Genomic DNA, 21265 nt, shown 5'->3' on the forward strand with positions numbered 1-21265 from the left:
GTTGTGGAGAGCTACCCTTTGCATTGTAAGATATTTGGCACTATCCTTGTCCTCCACCTACTAAATACTATGGCAAAACCCTCCATCCCCCCAAACTGTGACAATCAAAAATGTCTTCAGACATTGACAAACTTGCCCTGAGGGGCAAAACTGTCCTAATCAGGACCACTGAGAAGAAAAAAAATCCATGCAAATGGAGTATCTACAATTATGCACATAACAAGGGTTAATCTCACAACATTCAGTAAAAGATGCCAGACACTAAACATATAGTTATATATATATATATATATAAATCAAAACAGGCAAAACCGATTTATGCTACAGGAAATTTGGATAGTGTTTACCCTCAGAAGGGGAAGAGAGGGGCAGAGGGGCTCCCTGGACAGGAGCAAGATGAGCCTTTGAGGTGTTCTGTGTTTTGATGTGGGTGCTGGTTACACAGATAAAAATTTATCAAGCACATGTAACACATGCATATACACACACACACACACTTCAATACATTTTTTTCTAAATGCGATGGGAATCATTACATCATTTCATAATGAATGAAAACCTTGTAGCTCTCTTTGGATCATAAGCAACACCTATTATCAAGTGACATGTTGACTAAGCAACGAGTTTTAAATCAAGTTGTGATTTAAAAGTTGGTCACATCCACATATTCCTTTTAAAAATGGGCATTTTATTTAAAAATATAGTAAAAAAGTCTATTTTAATTAATTTATTTTGTAGAAATTACTTTTTTTCCTTAGATCTATTCCTATTGGCAAAAGCCTCACAAATGAAAGATGATTCTTTTAAAGTTTATAATGCTGTAAAAACAAGCTCTGTCACAAATGAGGCACCTCTGTGAAATACTGCAGTTTCCATCTACTGCTAAAATTGAAGAAATACAATTTTGCAGCTGAAGCATAGTTTATCTGAAAAAATAAACTACATCTGTCTCAACTCAGAAGTTAAAAAAGAATTACTTTTTTAGTATGTTTGAGATTCATATGCTTTTTATATAAAAGTATTACCCTTATTCTTCTTTTCCTACACATGTATCATTTTAAAATAATACTCACACTGGTACCAGAACACTTAAGAGATAATAAAGAAAAACGAAAATTAGAAAAAGTAAAATCTACAATGAATCTAGAATTTTCAATTGCATTAAAAACTTTAAAAGATTAATACTGTAGTTTCTTAAGAGTCTTTAAGAACTATTAATATATTTTTAAAAACACTGTAATGAAAAACACATGTTATCGTAACCAAATGTGGTATTTATTTTTGGAGAAAAACAATTAAAACTGAGGTTTTTTTCCAATAAAGGGGAGAAAGAATAAGAGATCATACCCTGGTTACATGCTAATTACCACATTCTGTATGATGTGGATGTACTCAACATGTATTCGAAGATATTAGAAATAATAAGCATTTGCAATTTAAAAATCACAAATCATTTGAGAATGTTGTAAATTGATAAATGTTGAAATAAATACTTAGAAATAAGTATTTTTTTAAAATTGAAGTCTTTGACAGTGTTTATAGATCAACCCAAATGTTACAAATAGTACAGCAAATAAATTGACATTACTGCTAGTTTCCACTTAATTTCTTCATAATATGGCTGTCTGGTGTTGCATTAGTGAAGATGCTTCCTACAAACACATGGGTACCCCAGAGACTATGACGAATCACTTTACAGCATCCAAGATCATCAACAGAGAATCCTAGATGTCGGTAGCGTTCATCTGTTTCAAAAAGAGTGTTGTTTGTATATGGTCCAAAAAACTGAAGGAAGTAAAAAAGGAATATTTTCATTAGCTAGGTAGACACTGTAGTAGTAATTTTTAGGCAAACATGAACACATATCTATTTTAATACTCCAGATATTTAAGAAAAAGTCACATGCAACACCTAAACTACCCTAATGCTGCCTCCCCTCAATACTTGTGCAGTTTGAAAATGTGAAATGATCTAGCAAATTTCACATTACCTAGAATTGAATGCATTGCATTACACAATCTTTAAAGGAATACACCTTTGATAATCATCTACAGTTCACCTTCATCACTTTCAAGATAAGAAAACTAAAGCCCAGAGCAAGTTTCCCATTTCTAGTCTCTACTGTATCTTATTTGACTTTGAGAAGAAATACATTTCTAAGATTCAAAAAATGATTTTATTACTATCTGTAATTGATATATCCAGAATTTAAAAGTGACCACAATGGTGGTTCAGTTATTTTCTTCAAAATATAACATTATAAATGTTAATTTCCAAAAAGTTACTTTTCTAAATATTTATTTTACCATTTACATTTTCTTCAATTAATTCTAAGAATAATTTCTTCCTTAACTAGACCATACTGATATCTAATTTTCAACTTATAAAAGGTAAACATACTAATTCAAAGCAAAACAAATGCTAATATCTACTAGTAGAGTAGAAATTAAAAATTATTTTTGTTATTTTAATAAAAATTAAAGTGAATAGAGATACTTAACTGTGAATGATAAAGGTCCCTCAAAAGTTGTGAATACAATGTACCCATAGTAGTACTTCTTTAGGTAAAATTGTTAGCTTTTAAAAAACCCTTAATCTATTTTTACCAAAGTTATAAAAAATATTACAATAAAAATCATCCATACTTCATAATTTGGTTTTCAAAATGTAATTACTCACTGCCAAACCAGATGATGGGTCAATAAAGTCTGCCCAATATCCTTCAGCTCGAAGAGCATAGCAAATTTCCTTAGCACCACTGATGAACTGCAATGAAAAAGGCACAAAGAATATGCTCAAGATAGCAACACTACAAATTGGATGGTTAAAATAAAACTTTCAAAAAGTTTCTTTCTTTCCATATTTTTATTCTGAATTATTTCTTTATGAATTATTCCTAATCAGTTCTACCCCATTAACTCCTGAATTTGTCACAAATTATCAACTAGTTATTATTTTGTATCATTATAATAACATAAATAGGTAACAGAGGGAAAATAAAATATTCATAATGAAAAGATGTGAACCATTCATTAGTTCGAATAAAAGTTGTTTAAAAACATATACGTCATGTGTCCTTCAAAACACTTATATTCACTCACAAAGCCATGAAATATTTCTGAAAAGGAACATAGCAATAATAGAACTGGATAGATGGAGTATGGGGTTAAACAGGGTACTTATTTTTCATTACATTCTCGTATCTTTTATATAGTGTATAATTACTATATAACATGTTCATGTGTCAAATTTTTGGTCTTACTATCCTGATTTCTATGATGTCTTTTATTAGCTTTATCAGAAGTCTAGCGAAAAGATGGTAACAAATATTAACACCAGATTATAATGTTGAAAAAAAAAGAACATTTAAAAACAAGGGCACAGTTCTACTTATAGCAATAACAGAGTAATATGTACTGAGCTCATCATCATCCTGAAAAGGATAAAACTATAAGCTTTATCAACTTTAAAACTATAAAAATAGTTGCCTTATATATCAAAATATATTAATAGGAGGCAACTATTTTTAGACCCTGAAAAACAATCTTTGAAAGAAGGGAAACAAATGAAGTAATTCCCATATTTGCTTCAGTTTTCTGTCTGGGGACACTTTGTCACAGGGCAAAGAAGTAGAGCTCAAGCAAGGTAATGGTGTCACTGAGCTGAAGAGGTGAAAAGCAAGAGTTCTATCTAGACTGCTGAAGTTCCTGTAATTTGTACGGCAGGGTACTGGAAAAGAAGGAGATGCACAAAGAGGACTCTTGAGTAGTCTGCAGAGGAATTCACCCTGGTTCCTTAGCCAAGGGCTGAGCTGTGTACTCATCAGGCAAGATTCCATGCCTAGCAGAGTGCCAGCTATGAGTCAGCAATACCAGGTGTCATGCAGTGCTGGGACATGAGGATTTCTAACCAACTCAGAATGAAGAGACCTCACCGAGTACCCTCTGGCATTCAGCTGAGATCCTCAGAAGTCTAAGCCTTAGGAATCAAGGCTATATCCTAATTCAGAGGTTAGCAAGCTACAGCCCACAGGCTAAATCCAGCTATGCTTATTTAATTACATATTGCTTATGGTTGCTTTAACAATACAAGGGTAGAGTTGGGTAGTTAAGATTCTATGGCTTTGTAGACCTAAAACATTTACTATTTGGCCCATGTTAAAAAAAAGTGTATGGGAGGCCACTGTTTTGGACTAGGCTCATGCAGCAGGCCCCAGCAGAGAAGACCAAACCAAAATGATGTCACTCAAGCTAGGCACCACGTAATCACACTGAACCCTGAAAAAGGCCAGTTTAAAGAAACCCAGGAGGTTTACAGCAACCAATCAGAATAGGCCTAGTTTACCTGAGGCAGGATAAGAAAGCTTGCTCTGTTTTAACACTATAGAGAAAGTAATTTTGAAAAGGACAATCCCCTTCTTGTTCCCTGTTCCTGTTTTCTTCAGTCCTTTTCTGTCTATGCCAACCTCCTCTGCTCAGCTTTTCTTAATGCTCATTCAACTTTACAGAATGAGGTATTGCCCACTTCTAGAATTACAAATAAAAACCAATTAGATCTTTAAATTTGTTATTTTGTCTTTTGATCCCTTTTAAAGAAAAAGTCTGCTGATCTCTGCTATACAGATATACCACTTAAGGTAACTTATTTTCTCCTAATACCTCTAGTAAACTAACAACAAGCATTAATATTGTATTCTTTAGAATAACCTACATATTTATATTTATTGTCATATTTTACTAATTCTTATAATAGGAAAACTGAGTAAGGTTTAGAAAATAGTCATTAAAATATATTTAATTTTAATAATTTAATATACAATATTAACTGAAAGAATCCCAAACTATCACAAAAAGAATCAGCTTAAATATGTTTCTTAAGATTTTGGTGCATCAGCAGCAAACACTGACATCTGCTGGAAAAAATTAGAATAGACTTAAATTATAAAACAAAATATCTACTTGAAGAATAATCATTAACAAATGTTAAATTTAAAAAAAAATCTTTGTTCATAGAAAATGAAATAGTTTCAGCCATTATAAAATTAAAAATCAAGATGAAGCCTGGACTTAAGGAGTGAAAATTAGAGTGTTTTATGTTCTCTGAAACTTCCTTGTTAATTAGAATATAACTAGTATGCTCATGATTATGAAATACTACATGAAATCTATTAGCAAAGCCATGTGTGACATTTAAATATGAAGTTATGATAAAATACTACTTAATATGTAGTACTCAGTTACAATATATTTTTATAAATTCAGAAAAACCATATATCCAACTGTAAAGAAAATATAAAATAATTGCTAATATTATCTTGCATAGATATCAGTAAAGGGGATTTTTTTCTACTCAAGTTGGCTAAGGTATGCAAGTTGGGCACATTTAACTAACTTCAGTTGAAAAGAAATGCTAATCCATGGTAAACTGGAGTGACAGAATATAGGACAAATCTTTTTGGGTCAGCAAATTGAAAATGTCCATCAAAATTTAAAATGTTGATTCAGCAATTCTCAATTTAGGAATCTATAGATACTAGTGTGCATAAAAATATATGAACAAAGATCGTCACTACGGTGTTGCCTATAATAGCAAAACTTGGATTTTCAACTTATAAATCACTAAGACAATATTTAAATAGCTTTAAAAATTTATGGCTTACCCATGTAAGCCATATATCTGTGTAATGGTATGGAAAAGTGTGAAAACATATTTGTAGGTTAAAAGCAAAAGAAAGAAAAAACATGGGTATACAGCATTATGCTGTTATTGTACTGTACAATGTTACTGTTTATTTCTTGGAGAGGGTTGGGGTAATTGTTACTTTTTACTTGACATGCTTTAAGAGGAGGACAGAGGAGATGGAGGGAGAGGGAAGGGAAAGAGAGAGAAAAGGGAGGTAGGGATATAGGTATGAGCAGGGAGAGAGGTTGGGAGAGGTAAAGAGGGAAAGACAGGGGCATGAAGAGTTAATTTTACTTTTTTGTTGTTTTTTACCTTATTTTACAAATTTTCTAAAACAGATATATGTGTGTGTGTGTATGTACACACACACACACATATATATGTATGTATGTATTTTTTTAAATTGAGGAAGATACTGGAGTCTACATTTTGTAAAGATACTAAAGAAAGGGCATTTTGTTCTTATAAAAGAGGTAAGTCCTTCAGTACTGAAATATTTTAGCAGAGAATGAATAAAGGCTGGAAAAGACTTATCATGCTAAAATATTGGCTCACTGGTATTTAAATAATACCACAAAATTAAACTGTTAGCAGTTCGAAAAATTACCTTTTCTAAGAGCATTTCTCTTTCAATTTCTACCTCTTCGCTCCAAACAGTCATATCATTCTTAGTTTTCTGTGTTACAGTCAGAATCATTAGTTTGCTATTAGCTACTTCTGGAAATAGTGATTCGAAATCTACAAATAAGAACAAAAATTCCAGGAAGAAAGAATTTGCTTTTTAAAGAAAGAGACAGTGCATAAGAATACTTCTTTAGAAAAATGACAATTATGTTATTGTGCTCTATTTTTATAAATGCATATTAGTTTTGAAAAGGGTAAAATGAACTTAGTTTTGTTTACTTCTACTTTTGTTGGATGAACAGAAATATTACTGACAACAATTCTGAAGGGTAAGTAAAGTTACACATTAATGGTGTTAAATGTAATTAAAAAAATGATTAACATTTTTCTCAGTATTATATATTGACTCATGAAATTATAGCTACTAATAATCACCAAGAATAGAAATGACTTAAATTAAGCTTTAGTGAAAAAGTTATTAAAAATTTTATTCTTCCTAGATAGGAAGCATGGCTGTATGAGGTCAGATGTCAGGGGATATTTGAAAGCCTTTATTTTGACCATATGATCATTTCCAGCTGTTTGAAACATTAAAATATTAAGGTACTAAGCATTACAATTCCTATAGAGTACATTATTCAAATTAATAAAAATTAGTATCATTATCTAAATATCTACATATTAGTGTTTCAAAGTATAAAGTATGACATACCTCTTCGCAGCAATTCTGGACATGTTTGGATTGCACACTCTACTCTGGCACTTTCAAAGTAAGTTTCGGCACTGTTAATTTCTTGTTCAACAGGTGCATCACTACCCTAAGGGGAATAAGCAACGAAGTAAACAAAATCTAGAGTTCAAATAAAATGGTATCTTGCCTGTTATGAACTTGTTTTCCTTTGAAAGTTTTTTACAAGTAGTTATAATCTTACTGGCGAGTAAGGTAATAGTATTTTCCTACATACTGAAATTTTTTTCTATGATGAATATAAGATTTGAAACTTCTACAAAATATTTTGAATAAAACAGAACATGAATATAAATATTCTAAGACTTGATATAAACAAAAATTGGATAAGAAACTAACATGTTATATAATGTGTCTTACAATGTTACCACTTCTATTTTGTGATACTGAATTTTCTTCTATAACCTATAAAATGAGAATAACACTAATAAAATAATACAATTAAATATTAATAGTACAGCCTGTCCTACAGGAAGGGGTTGAGGCTTTTATTCAACTGAAATTTACTAAGAGTCTACTATATATCCAGGCACTGTAATGGTATAAAGTCCAGTCTTCATTCTCAGGTTTATCAGCCCTAGTGGAACAAAAATAAGCATAAAGAAAGAAATGCAATTCAACACGAAAAGTGCTACAGAGTTATGAGTAAAGTCTTCTGGGGGCACAGATGAGGAAGAAACTTGCTTTGCTGGGAGGAATCAGGAAAAGACTGAAATGGTCATATTTGAGCTACATGTTAATTAATATGTGCCTGACAGGTAAAGCATAGGTGCTATGCAGCTAGGAAATCAAGAGGAAAAACAGTCTAGCCAGAGATAACAATAATGCAAAGGCACAGAATGTTGTATTTAAGAAAAATGGAAAGTATGTTGCAGTTGAATGCAGAGGGAGAAGGTAGAGGCAGATAAGGTGAAAAGGATAAGGGATCAAAACTGTCAAATGCCATTTATGGTATCACACATTAAAGAATTCTGATTTTAGTCTACAGGCAACGAGAAATAGCAAGATCAAATATAAAAAGCTAATGTTAGTGTTACGGTGGATGATGTATGGCAATGAGAAGGTGCAGGTGATACACCAGTGAACAGGTAATATTTATTGATCACTTTGTGAGTTTAAATACTTTACACACATTTTCCACATTTAATCCTCATGGCAATCTTGTGGACTAGGGATTACTGTTATTCTCATTTAACATATAAAGAAACAGCGGCTTAGAAATGTTAAGTAACTTTTTCAAGGTCACAAAATAAAGTAAGTTGTACAGTCAACCTTTGAACCCAGATATATTCTATCTCCATGGTCCCTCATGCTATAATGCTTCTAAGAATCCAGGTAAGAACAAGAGGCTTTGAACTCTGACAGAGAACTGAAAGGACACTAATTAGGAGCAACGTCAGAGATGGAAGCAATGTGATTTTGACATTATTTATGGAACTATGATGGAGACAGGACTCAAGGTTGGCACTGTAATTTTTATCTTGGGAAAAAGGGAGGATGATTATGCCTTTATACCATTGGCTACAATATGGGAGGACGGGTTTTCAGAGAAAAAAGGACTTCACTACTAGACACACAAAATCTGGGGACTTACAAGATAAAGCCATAAAAATGGCTCAGTAGGCAAATAAGAATATAGAGCCAGAAATGTTAGAAATAGAAATATTAAGTTAAGAATTCTAAAAACATGGCCTTGTGGAGGAAGCCAAGAGACTAACTGACCAAGGAGTAACTCAAATGAGAAGCTGAAGGACAGAAATCTATGGGAAATATAATAATTTAACTGGTAGGCTGAGGAGGAACAAGGAACCAAGAAGACTAGAAGGAATTACCTGAGATGAAAAGATCAAGGAGGTCAACTATGTCCCAATGTCAGATCATCTAATATAGCTCATAATCATGAGAGATGGCTGCTTCTAATAATATAGATTTGATCAAAAACTCACACTAATTAATTATGCAGAAATGTGAAAAATGATAAACATCAAAGGTTCAACAGAAACCCTGAATTGCATGTAGCTTTCCACTTACATGAGCAATGATAAAATGCCAGTTTAAAAGGGTCAAATAAAAATGGAAAAAAAGAGAAAAAAACCCAAAAACCCTTAGAAATTGCCTTTTTTTAAAAAACTACTTTTTAAATAGTTCCTTTTTGTTTACTATATCTGAACAATTTCAGAAACTCAAAATTTTCTTAAGTTTTTAAATGGCTGGAGAAGTATAAAGATGGTTGGAATTAGATCTGGATATAAATTATAATTGCCATTTATAAAAGTGAAAAAAGGCAAGCTAATTACTTCCAGTAATATAGAAATAATTAACTTATCTATATTGGAATAGTTATTAAAAACATTTTTAAGAACAATTTTTTTTTTTTAAATGACCCATGTAACCTAAGGGAACAATTTTTAATTACCTAAGAGATTACAATCTAAGTAAAAAATTATATAGCAAACACTGTGTATAGGACAATGCCAAGTTTTTAAAGGCTATATATGCTGTTTTGTATAAACATGTATTAGAATTTAGTTGATATTTTTTCTTTTTCAGTTAAAGTAATATGTTCACAGTAATCAGAAAGTAATATAACATTAATAATTAGAAAAGCATAATAAATGAGATTAACAATTTACCTGAAATTCATTCACATATTGTGCCATAACAAACTCATGTCTTTCACTTGATAAAGGTTCTGCTAGAACATCAGGCAAAGTTTTATGAATCAGGCTTTTCTTCTGTGAAGCAGTCCCATTGAGGTGACAATCAAAACCCATGTTTCCTGGAAGCTGGAATCTCTGATCCTGAGGTCCAAATGGTCCCATCGTTTCATCAGGCCACACTGTTCGAGAGCCTGAAGAGGAACAACCAAATAAATCATTTTAGCCTTAACAACCAACTTCATTGGCAGACTGAAAGAATGTTCTTCTTGCAATTGTATATATATATTTTTTAATCTAAAAGATGGATCTTTGAAATCTGCTTTCCTGTGTGAATATAAGTTAGTTAGTTTCATAATGCTTCTAAAACACCAATCAAAGCAACCAGTTGTCAGATGAGAGGCAAGTCCATTATTAGGGGAAAGATTTAATAAAGTACTCTAACCCATACTATGGAATGCTTGGTAGTCATTAAACAGAAGATAATAAACCTTTAATGTACTGACATGGAATGAAGTCCAGGATATACCGCATTAAAAGAAAAACCTAAATCAAAGTATAGCATGTATGATAACATTTATTTTATACCCTAATAGTCATGTTTTTACATTAAAAGGAAAGACACTAAACTTAATAGTTGTTATCCTTGGGGAGAGGCATTCAGCTGTTGTTACTTGGTGGCACAAAACATTAACAGGCTGGGATAAAAATGTGCATTATGTGACATAATGCTCTATTTACCAGCCACATGAGTTAATACAGATAACAAATACAGCAGAACAGATCACATTACTTTATTTACTTAAAACTAAAAAACATCCTAACTTAAAAAATTTTAAAAAGATCCAGAAAAGAACAAAATAGAAAATTAAACTAATAATTACTCAAGAGTAGAAGTTTAGGTTTACAGAAAGGGACAATTGCTGTGCATATTACATAGCAAAAATAAATAATAAATAAAATAAAATAAATATGTGTGCGTGTGTATATATGTGTGTGTGTGTGTGTGTATATATATTTATATTCTAAATATCCTGCTGGAACTGAGTGACTGAAAATGGTCATGTCAATATGGCTGCTTCATTACTAGATCATCAGAGCCATCATACCCTAACTCTAACCCATACTTATGACATACATCATTCATCAATCATGAAACCTTTTCCTGCTAAACCCAGACACTGTCTCAAGATTCTCAACACAAACACTCTAGTCCAATGTTTCTGAAACTCTAAGGTTCTTCAGATTCATCTGGGATCTTGTTAAAAAGCAGATTCTCATTTAATAGGTCTGGAATTGGGCTCAAGATTCAGTGTTTCTAACAAGCTCCAAAATGATACTGACGCAGATCATGTTGAGTACTAACACTCTGTCTAGATAGCGACTAATAACTGTTGGCTATTTTTGAACAAGACACTTTTTAAAGACTATTCAGGTCTAACAGTCTCTAGTTCTCTTTAGAGAAAACATGCGTCCCATATCCACAGTGGATTTGAGAATACTTTCATACGTTTACTGGTCATTTAGGTTTTTCTCTTCTGTGAAAGGCCTATCCATATACTTTTGTTTTTTGATTTTCCACTGGGTTGTTTTTTCCTAATGATCTACAAAAATTCTTTACGCACTCAAGATCCTATCCCCTAACATAATCTGAATGGCAAATCTTTCATTTATGATACATATGCAGTTAGTCTTCAGGTGATGTAAATTGGGGAGTAGTCAAACAGAGTTATAAAAGAAAACTGGGGCAAGATGGAAAGCTCTGAATGCCCAAATGAACTTAAATTACATTGTAAGTAATGTGTTCCATGAAAAAAGGATTTCATGAGCTGTATCTTTAAGGCACATTAAGTTTCTAAGAGTTTTTAATATTTTAGTGTGCATTAGAAACCTCCAATATAGGAATATGGCATGTAGGATTTCTTAAAGTGACCTAACTATAATAATCTTCCCCTTTTTTTTTAATAATCTTAAATAATGATTCATAGCTTGAGGATAGCATGGGAACTGGTGCTGAAAGTTATGAGTGATAACCAAGGTTTATCAAGAAAGTGACATGAGGCTGGGTGTGGTGGCTCACACCTATAATCCCAGCATTTTAGGTGGCCAAGTTGGGGGATAGCTCCAGACCAAGAGTTTGGAGACCAGCCTGGACAAAGCAAGACCCTGTCTCTAAAAACAAATAAGAAATATTAGTTGGGCATGGTGGTGCATGCTTGGAGTCCCAGCTACTTGGGAAGCTGAGGCAGGAGGATCACTTGGGCCCAAAGGTCCAAGGCTGCAATAAGCCATGATCAGGCCACTGCACTCCAGCCTAGGTGACAGAGTGAGAGACCCTGTCTCCCTCTAAAAAACAAACAAACAAACAAAAGACCCACCAAAACACACACAAAAAAACAAAAAGGAAATGAAAAAAAAGTGACATAATTAAAATATTTTAGAATGATTATCATGAGAGCAGTGTACAAAGTGGATTAGAAGTAGACTTAGTAAGTAGTAGGTAAATTGTTGATTTAATAAACACATAAAAAGTACCAGCTACATTTATGAAATTCAGCAAAGAATGGCAAGAAGTAATAACCTGGGTTAAGAGGGTCACAAAGAGATTCATTTCAGGCATGTATGTGTTTCAAGATTGAAAGGAAGTGATGTTTAAGAAAATAAGCTTTAGAAAACAGTACTTATTCTTTTTTATGCTGTAGCTTTCTGATACAAATATTTAGGCACAGATTTATTTTCAATGGAATAAATATAACTTTAGAAAATGTGTAAAACCTCAAGAGGAAATATTAGAGGAAATATAACTCAAAATGTTTTGAAACAATTGTAAGTAGAATAATAACAATTTTCACTTACATATATCTGGAGGTGCAGTGGCCACATGAGACTCATCGGAACCTGATGATCCTGCAGTTGAAAAGGCTTTGGGATTGACAACCCTTTTAACTAAAGAGCAAAACCCTGGGAGATAGGAAACCAGTCTGGCTCTGTTACAAAGCACCTAAAAATTGACATAAAAATTAAAATTATTTATTCTGGATATAAATGTTATATAATCTCTGGCAAATACACTGTAATGTCCTCTTAAAACTAACATTTATTCCACTTTTACTGAACACCTACTATCTGACAAGCACTATACATATTTATAATTTTAAAAATAAAAATAGATATTAAAAAATGAGTAATAATTTACTTTGGATAAAAGTGTATGTCTTTTCCAAAAAAGGCCAGAATTCAAGAGTGCCAGACATGAGAAAACGGAAACCTTTGAAAGTTGTCCTATTTAGCCACAATACTAAAAAAGTAGCACAACTAACAAGATTTTTTGATCCTCAAATAAAGAACTTTCAAAGCTTCTCTTTGGACCAAAATCTTTCTACTATCTAAGTCTTCTCCTTTCTTTTACTGCTTGCTATAAATTGTGTTAATTATCTCCCATGCTATTCCCTCCTCTTAGTTTTATGGCATGGTCCCACTTTCCTCCATTTTAGCATAAATCCTTTGTGGTACATTTTTATTTTCTGCACATTGTTTCCTAGACTGTGAGGTCAATTACAATTGATGAATGTGTAAATATCTTTCATTCATAAACTTTCAGCAAAATACTTGGTCATAATAATTTAATGGATGGGTTAGCAAACTATTCCTCAATACAGCCCACTGTTTTGGTAAATAAAGTTTTATTATAGCATAGCCATACCCATTCATTTATGTATTGCTATGGGTGCTTTCCCACCATAATGGCAGAGTTAAGCAATTGCAACAGAGATTCTATGGCCCACAAAACCTAAAGTATTTACTGTCTGGACCTTTACATTAAAAAAAAAAAATCAGCAACTCTTGGCTTATTGGAAAAGATGTGAAAACAGATACCATTATTATCTGTGAAATGCTATTAAAATTAGATTTTAACTGATATAAGATCCTTGGGAGAGGTGACAAGTTTCATGGAAGATATATTAGGTTTTGAAGAAATAGGAGACATTTGCTGAAGAAAAGGACATTTCAATTAGTGGCTTTCAGGAACAAAGGTACAGAGACATAAAAAAGTATATTCCAAAGAGTGACAAGTTCAGTGAGGATGGATATAAAGGAGTGTAGTAAAATATAAGCTTGAAAGTTAACTTGTGAGTAACTATAAAGGGCCTTATATTTGACATAGACATTAAAGGACCTGTTATTCCAAGATAATAAGTCAGAATTTTAACCTGTAGGCAGGAGTCAAGAGTAAAAAACTGACAAAAATAAGGGACATTTTAAGGAATGTAGCACTAGGAGCAGTATAGAGAATGGACTGGAGTAGAGGTAGAGAGATGGCTTGAAAACTAATTACCAGCATGTTGGAAAGGTCCAGCCACTTGATACTTCAGAATCATTCTAATATTTCTCTTTCACATATTCTGAAATCCAACCCATCTGTTCTTTCCAATTTTATTTCTCACAGTAAGTATACGAGTATATTCTAACTGGTCTTCCTAATCTCTCTGACATAATTTCCTGCAAATTTCACCCTTGCTTCCCTTACTTTACTCTTTAATCACATAAAAATATCTCCACAATATTTCTCATATTTCTCTGCATTCTTTTATACTGCCACAAGATTTCTTCTGCTAAAAACACCCTTTTCCTTCGCCTTCTAGGATATTCTGGCAAATTCCTACTCTTTCTTTAAAACCTGGATACATATAACCTCCTTTGTGACACGTATCGCCAGCACAAGGCCTGTCTCCAGAGCATTCTGTCCACCTAGAATTTAAGCATCTTCTCTTGGGGTCTGTACTCAACCTGCCCAAAGAGACAAAAATGGTAATTATTTGGCTTTTTACTTATTAAACTAACTCAGGCTTTTGAGTGTTTCTGTAACATAAATTTACCTTTACAATTAAGGATAATTAAAAGATATGCCTCAGGATTTAAAGGTAATTAAAAATTTTTAATTCCAAAAATATTTTGAGTAAAGTCTCAAATTAGTAAGAGGCACAATAAGATTATTTGAGGAGGCAATATTCATTTAAAAGCAAGTAAATAATAAATCTATTTTGGCCACTACAGAGCCAGGCCTGTGCTGTTTTCCACACATTTTTTTACTTAATATCCATAATAACATATACTATTTTTAACACTAGTTCTAGTATGATTAAAATATGATTTGTGAACATTCATACTGCTTCACAAGCAAAAGCAGGATGATTATCCAAATTATTTTAAAATTGTCTAATACTATTAATGATTATTTAGCCTGAGTAACAAGGCCACTAGATTGTACTGATATTTTTTTCCTGACAGTAAAACTTTTAATAAAAGTTATATAATAAAATGTGAGTTTTATTCCTAGCCTAAGAAATCCAATTAAAGAATTTCATTTTAATGAGAAAACAAACGACTAATTTGCCCACTGAAAGGGACAGTTAATATTTGTTTTAAATCTTACCCTTTAACCTATAAGGGTTATAGGTTATATAACCTCAAATCCTATACTGTGGAAGTGAAAAATTTTGTAAATTTGACAGATTTTATAACACTGGACTAGTTGGTGAATAATTAAAAGTGATAGCCAATAAACAGCTTGAAATTATAATAGGCAGCTTAAAGATAAACACATATTTCATATATGATTAACTTCAAACGGAGGATTCTGACTTGGGAAGAGGACAGAGTGTTAATTGACAAGTTAATTGTAAAATCCTTATTAGTATAAAAGAGAAAGAACCTTCCATGAACTGACTTAGAACTAAGTCCTGCTTTTGGTCATGTAAGGAAAAAATATGGTCTGTACCAAAGACTGAAAGTTGGTAGTGTATGAAGTGCATCCACAACCATCCACAAACATTTTTGTGTGGCCCACAGTGTTTTAAGAAATTTGAACTGGATATCAACATTGAGAAATCAGAAGGTTTACACAAATGTTTCAGATTTTTGGCTTTTCTTGAAAACTCACGTCTGGCCACAGTGGATTCACATGCCCAAATGACAACAAAAACCTGTAGCTAACTAAGAGAAGGCTGCTCCCTTTGTATCAGAAATGCATTATTTTAGTTTGACATAGTCTCCACTAAGGCCTCTTAATTTCCCTGTCTAGACTCGGAAGCATAACATTTATGAATCTTGCTCTGACATACATACCTATCTGCATATTTCATTACTAACATCAATTCAGAATTTACAATGCATATAAATTAACGCAAACAATTTTAAAGTATATTTGAATACTAAAAGTAACATTTTAATATGAACTGCTTTCTAAAAAAGGATTTAAAAATGTATCTTCCAAAACCCTTCACCCTACTGAACTAATTTATTCATTTAAACTAAAATAAAGCCATGTCAAATATTAGCATTCTATTCTATTTCAATTAATTTCTCTCCTTTGAGAGTATTACATACTTCTTTTACAACATTCCCTTTCTGTGTAGGTAATAGCTAGGTAAAAATTTACCTTAAAACTTGGGCAAGTCTGGTAGTCTACTCTTAATACTTGTCTCTATAGTCACACCTTTAGACTCTTAATATATCATGTTTAATTACAGGAGTACCAACCTTGGCTAAATGTTGCCATATTAACCTTTCTAAAACATAGGTCTGAGTAAATCATCAGAATTTAAAGAATAAAGTGTAAATTACTGAGTTTGGCATTCAAGGCTCTCTATTACTTGGTCCCAACATCACAATCTAACCTTACCTTCTGCTAATCTCTTTCACACACCTCACAGGCAGGCAGGCAAGCAGGCAGAAATGACTTCTTAATTTTCGAGCAGGGTATGGTGGGGTGGAGAGTTCTTTGAATATACCTCCGACCCACCCAAATTTTAGAGTATAAAAACCACACATTTTCAAAATTTAAGTTAAATGTTTCTCTCATTAAATGGCCCCAAACCCCTCTTCACAAAGCTCTGAATCTGCACTGTACCTTTGTGTAGCTTCTTAAAAATGATTTCTACTTTTATTGTAGTTGTTTTCATATATATATGTCTTAAGTCCACTAGTATATGAATTCTTTATGGTAGGATGTGTCTTATTAATCCCTGGGCAGTTACTGTAAGTATCCCTGATGTATGTAAATAACTCTTGCTCTCATCCTGTAGGATTTCTAAGGTCATTTCCTATGCCGAAACTACCACAAGACCTTCCGGTTTTGCTAAACAAAGAGATTTTTAAAAAGGACTTAAATGTAGATTCTAATATTTACTGAAATAATGTCTTCACAAATACTAAAAGGATGCTCACACTGAATTTCTGTTATCTATAATAAAAATGAATTTGGAGAAGTCGACGTATACTGAAAAGATTAGTGTCCAAACTATCTTCAAAGCATAACACAATTTCACCCCTCTTGCTTCCTCCTGATTTCTGATAAAGTCTAACGTAATGCCACCATTAAACTCGTCACACCCGTCCTCCCAAGTTGCAAAACTTGTTTACTATACTGATTCTTAGGAGACTCACATTGGCCATTTCTAGCGGAGAGGACTGTCGCAAAACAGCTTTCCTTTCGTAGAGGTAATCCTGGGAAAGGACAAAACAAAACAGGCTAGTGACAACTATTAACAAACGACAGCCCCAGCAAGGTCCACTCTTGTTCTGCGTGTCCCTCCCCCACGAGAGGACCAAAGTCCAAGCGCTCCCCGTAACCGCGGGAGGACACAACTCGCCCCCACCGCGTCCGGCCCACAGACCCCATCCCTGCCCCCACGAGGCCGCGCGGCTCGGAGCCCTCCCGGCTTATGCTCGCTGAAAAACAATTCGGACCGGACCCCGGAGGGGGACGGGGGGCGGGCGGCCAGGGTTCAGAGTCCTGAGGGTCGAAGCAGTACTTAAACTCCGAGTCGGGGCTGTCAGACAACAGCTCCAAGCAAAGCTTCCGGCTGAGCTGAGGAGTGAGGAAGCGGGAAAGAGCACAAAGACAGAGTGACAGGATGATTGGGGACGGCGACAGGGACTCAGTGGGAACAGGGGCAATACCGAGGGCGAAGTTGGAGGGGCTCACGCGGGCGGAAACCATCCGTACCAGTCACCACCACTGCCGCCAGCTGTCCCAGAACTTGACTGTGCCTGCAGTCAAAATGGCGATGCCGATGGCAGCGGTACCGTCTACGCTGGCGGTGATTAGGCTGAAGAAGTTGCTTCCGAGCGCATCGATGAGAAGGATCGTCGAACCGATGATGCGCATGCGTACAGTAGGGCTACGCGGAGCTGACCTCCCATTGGATAACCCTGACAGATGATGTGAGAGGATAAAAGGTGGGGTCGGACCTGGAAAGATGGAGGGGCGGGCTCACGAGTTGGGTTTGTGCGAGTCAATTCATTTCATGCATTGACTCATGGATCCATTTGATAGAATCCTCCCGCCCTAAGCCTTTCTTACTGCCTGCAAGAAATACAGTCTTTTGTTTGTATCATAGTTTATTTTTCATGAATCGCTGCTTTGGTTCATAGGACACTTATCTTTTTATGTGTCACCGGCCCTACCACAGTGACAGACTGTCAATAGGCTCTATAAATAAATATCAGACAACTTATTTATAAATAGTATATCATTTTTACTTATCTAATGTGTTTTTAAAAATTAACGAAAGCCCATACCTTATTCAGATTTCCTTAGTTTTTGACCTAGTGTTCTTTTCTGTCCTACAACCTGTTGTAGGATCTCATTCAGAACACATCATGTTTGGTCGCCGTGGCTCTTTGGGCTCTTCCAGACTGTGACAGCTTCTCAGATTTTCCTTGCTTTTGATGACCTGAATAGTTTTCAGGCGTAGTCTTCAGGCATTTTGTTGAGTTTCCTTCAGTTGGGGTTTGCCTGGTGTTTTTCCCATGTATCGACTGGGGTTATGGGATTTGTGTGTGTGTGTGTGTGTGTGTGTGTGTGTGTGTGTGTGTAAAGAGGTAAAGTGATCACTCATGTCATATCAAGAGTACATACAACATGACTTATCAATGTTGATGCTAACCTTTAACACTTTGGGAAGGTAGTTTTTGTCAGGTTTCTCCACTGTGAAGTTACTTTTTCTTTCCCTTTCCATACTGTACTCTTCCTAAGATATCACTATGTGTAGCTCAAACTGTAGGAATAGGAAGTTATGCTCCACCTCTATGAGGGCAGAATACTTCATAAATTATTTGGAATTATTCTGCATGAGAGGTTTATCTGTTCTCCACTATTTATTTATTCAATCATTTATTTATGTCAGTATGGACATATAGATATTTATTTTAAATTTTGGGTTATAATCCAATACACATTTATTTTGTTGTTCAAGTTGTTCCAGCTTTGGCTATTGAGATTTCTTTTAGTTGGCATCTTTGTCTCTTTTACACACCCTCATTGTTTGTTTGTTTGTTTTCCCCTTGAGTATATCCAGGCTGATCTTGTATATTCCCTTCCCCAGTCCTAGGACCAGCCACTTCTCCAAGGAGCCATGGGTCCTTTTAATGAGAAATGATATTAGAAATGAAGACTCGGACATTGGCAGTATTGTTGCTTCTAGGCCCTCTCAGCTGACAGAGCAAGGGAATGTATGTGTGAATACTAACCTGAGTAAGTACACATATCTATAAATATTTATATATGTATCTACCGTGCTTCCCCCAAAATAAGACCTACCCATAAAATAAGCCCTAGCAGGATTTCTAAGCATTTGCGCGATATCAGTCCTACCCCGAAAATAAGACCTAGTGATGGGCGTGGCTATGCAGTGTATCTGCACAACCCATGCATGTTGCGGAGTGGTAAAGACCAGCAGCCCTTCTCATCTGCCCCATGAGAGCTCTGTTGCTCGACATGAGAGACTGGGGCCATATGGTTCTAAAGGAAATAGAGTTGCAAGAAATTCAGGATGGAATTTGGTGTTTGGAGAGTTATGATGATGTTCCAGAAGAAGACGAGTTAACTATATTTGAATAAATGTAGATTGTTGTACCGTACTTAAAAAAAAATAACACATCCCCTGAAAATAAGCCCTAGGGTGTCTTCTTGAGGAAAAATAAATATAAGACCCTGTCTTATTTTCGGGGAAACACGGTACAGTGGCTAAATAGGATCGATATCTCCAACTCTAATCTAGCATCACATGAATCATTCTAGCTTTCTCGACTTGCTTGTTTTAACCTTCCACTGTAGTGTGAGACAGTTAGCTCTCGCCATCTGACATCCATTTACTTAACTTCTATTCCAGCATACATGTATAGTGGATTCAGAACTGTTAACCGATATTCGATGTATATATGTTCTGGTTTCAGAATTGTTATCAGGTCTGCTTGAGGGAAACAGATTTACCAACTAGAGTAACATAGAACTAGCTTATGTATAGTTCTTTTGCTTTTAGTCTTATATATTCCACTCATTTCCAAAGTTACTCAGGCCAGCAACCCACCCGCACACCCCTGCCTCAATGAGGTTATTTTATATACTAATAATATAGTTGGCTGTTGTCACAGTCTGCCTTACTTCCTGCAATTCTTTGATCACCTAAGATTTTTAAAAATCTCCATACATTAAATTTCTCTTTGTGCTGTAAAGTTCTATGGGTTTTGACAAATACATACATAGTATTCTGTATCCACCATTACAGTGTCATACAAAATGGTTTTACCACTCCAAAAAAAAAAAAATCCCCTGTGTTTCATCTATTAAACCCTCTCACCTCCCCATTCCCCTAACAAACACTGATCTGTTTACCATCTCTAGTTTTGACTTTCCTAGAATGTCATAGAAATGGAATCATACAATATGCGACACTATCAGACTGGTTTCTTTCACATAGCAATATGCATTTATGATTCACCTATGTTTTTGTGTGGTGGCGTGATAGCTCATTCCTGTCTTTTTTATCCATCAATAGTATACTAATGTATGGATATGCCACTGTTTATACTTTCACCTGGTAAAGAACATTTAGTTTCTTTCAGTGTTTGACAATTGTGAATAAAGCTTCTGTAAGGATTTTTGGTTGGGTTTTTCTGTGGATATGTTTTCAAATCAATTGAGTAAATACCTGGGAGCACAATTGCTAGAAATTCTATTTTTATAAGATATTTGAAAACAGTTCTGCTGGATAATTTGAGCATTTTTACCACAATCATATATACAGTTAATTTAACAAATGCTCTTCTGTGTTGGTAACATAGAGCAAACTTCATTCCACTTCTGCCCAATTACCACATTTAATAATGTCCAAATTAATAGGCTTCACAAATCACAGGCTACCTGACACTTCTGCAGCTGTTCAAATCAGTGGATACTCAATTAAAGATAAAGGAGAACCTTAGAATGTCTTAGTTTAAGATATCCAGAGAAGGAGAGTCTATAACTTTCCTAGGAAACATCATCTGATGCCTCAAAAACCCTTGCTCTCAGGAAATCGTCCCTTCTATGGACTCCTCATGTTACACATTTATTTCTTCTTTTTCTGTCCATAGTGGGAGACAGCTGGTCAGTAGTGGGATAGAAGACAAAAATTTTTACCTCAAATTGTCTTTTATTTTAATTGGTGCTTTTTAATGCTGGAAATTTATTGCTCCAAAAATGGGCCAATGACTAAAGCCATCAGATGCA

The 21265-nt window shown here is 34.3% G+C and overlaps 1 protein-coding gene and 1 long non-coding RNA gene across 3 annotated transcripts in view; one reads left to right on the top strand and one right to left on the bottom strand.

Moving 5' to 3' along the window:
* Nucleotides 1-1253: 1253 nt before the first annotated feature.
* MMADHC (metabolism of cobalamin associated D) lies at nt 1254-17856 on the bottom strand. Of its 2 annotated transcripts, none has more exons than XM_012758755.3 (8): nt 17720-17856; nt 17158-17217; nt 12568-12712; nt 9688-9905; nt 7019-7124; nt 6290-6420; nt 2680-2766; nt 1254-1785 (listed from the first exon to the last, which is right to left on the bottom strand). In XM_012758755.3, the coding sequence occupies exons 2-8, from the start codon at nt 17164-17166 to the stop codon at nt 1591-1593; spliced, it is 891 nt and encodes a 296-aa protein (XP_012614209.1). In that variant the 5' UTR covers nt 17167-17217; nt 17720-17856; the 3' UTR covers nt 1254-1590. The 2 variants fall into 2 exon arrangements, with proteins under 2 accessions (XP_012614209.1, XP_012614208.1); XM_012758754.2 differs by having other exon boundaries at nt 17674-17821.
* A 539-nt stretch (nt 17857-18395) lies between these two features.
* Nucleotides 18396-21265, top strand: part of LOC105868160 (uncharacterized) — an 81952-nt gene continuing 79082 nt past the window's right edge. The window contains exons 1-2 of the long non-coding RNA XR_012920495.1: nt 18396-18484; nt 19101-19249. This is a non-coding gene — a long non-coding RNA (uncharacterized LOC105868160). The remainder of the gene's footprint in view (nt 18485-19100; nt 19250-21265) is intronic.

This window comes from Microcebus murinus, chromosome 8, assembly GCF_040939455.1.
Source record: "Microcebus murinus isolate Inina chromosome 8, M.murinus_Inina_mat1.0, whole genome shotgun sequence".
NCBI lineage: Eukaryota > Metazoa > Chordata > Mammalia > Primates > Cheirogaleidae > Microcebus > Microcebus murinus.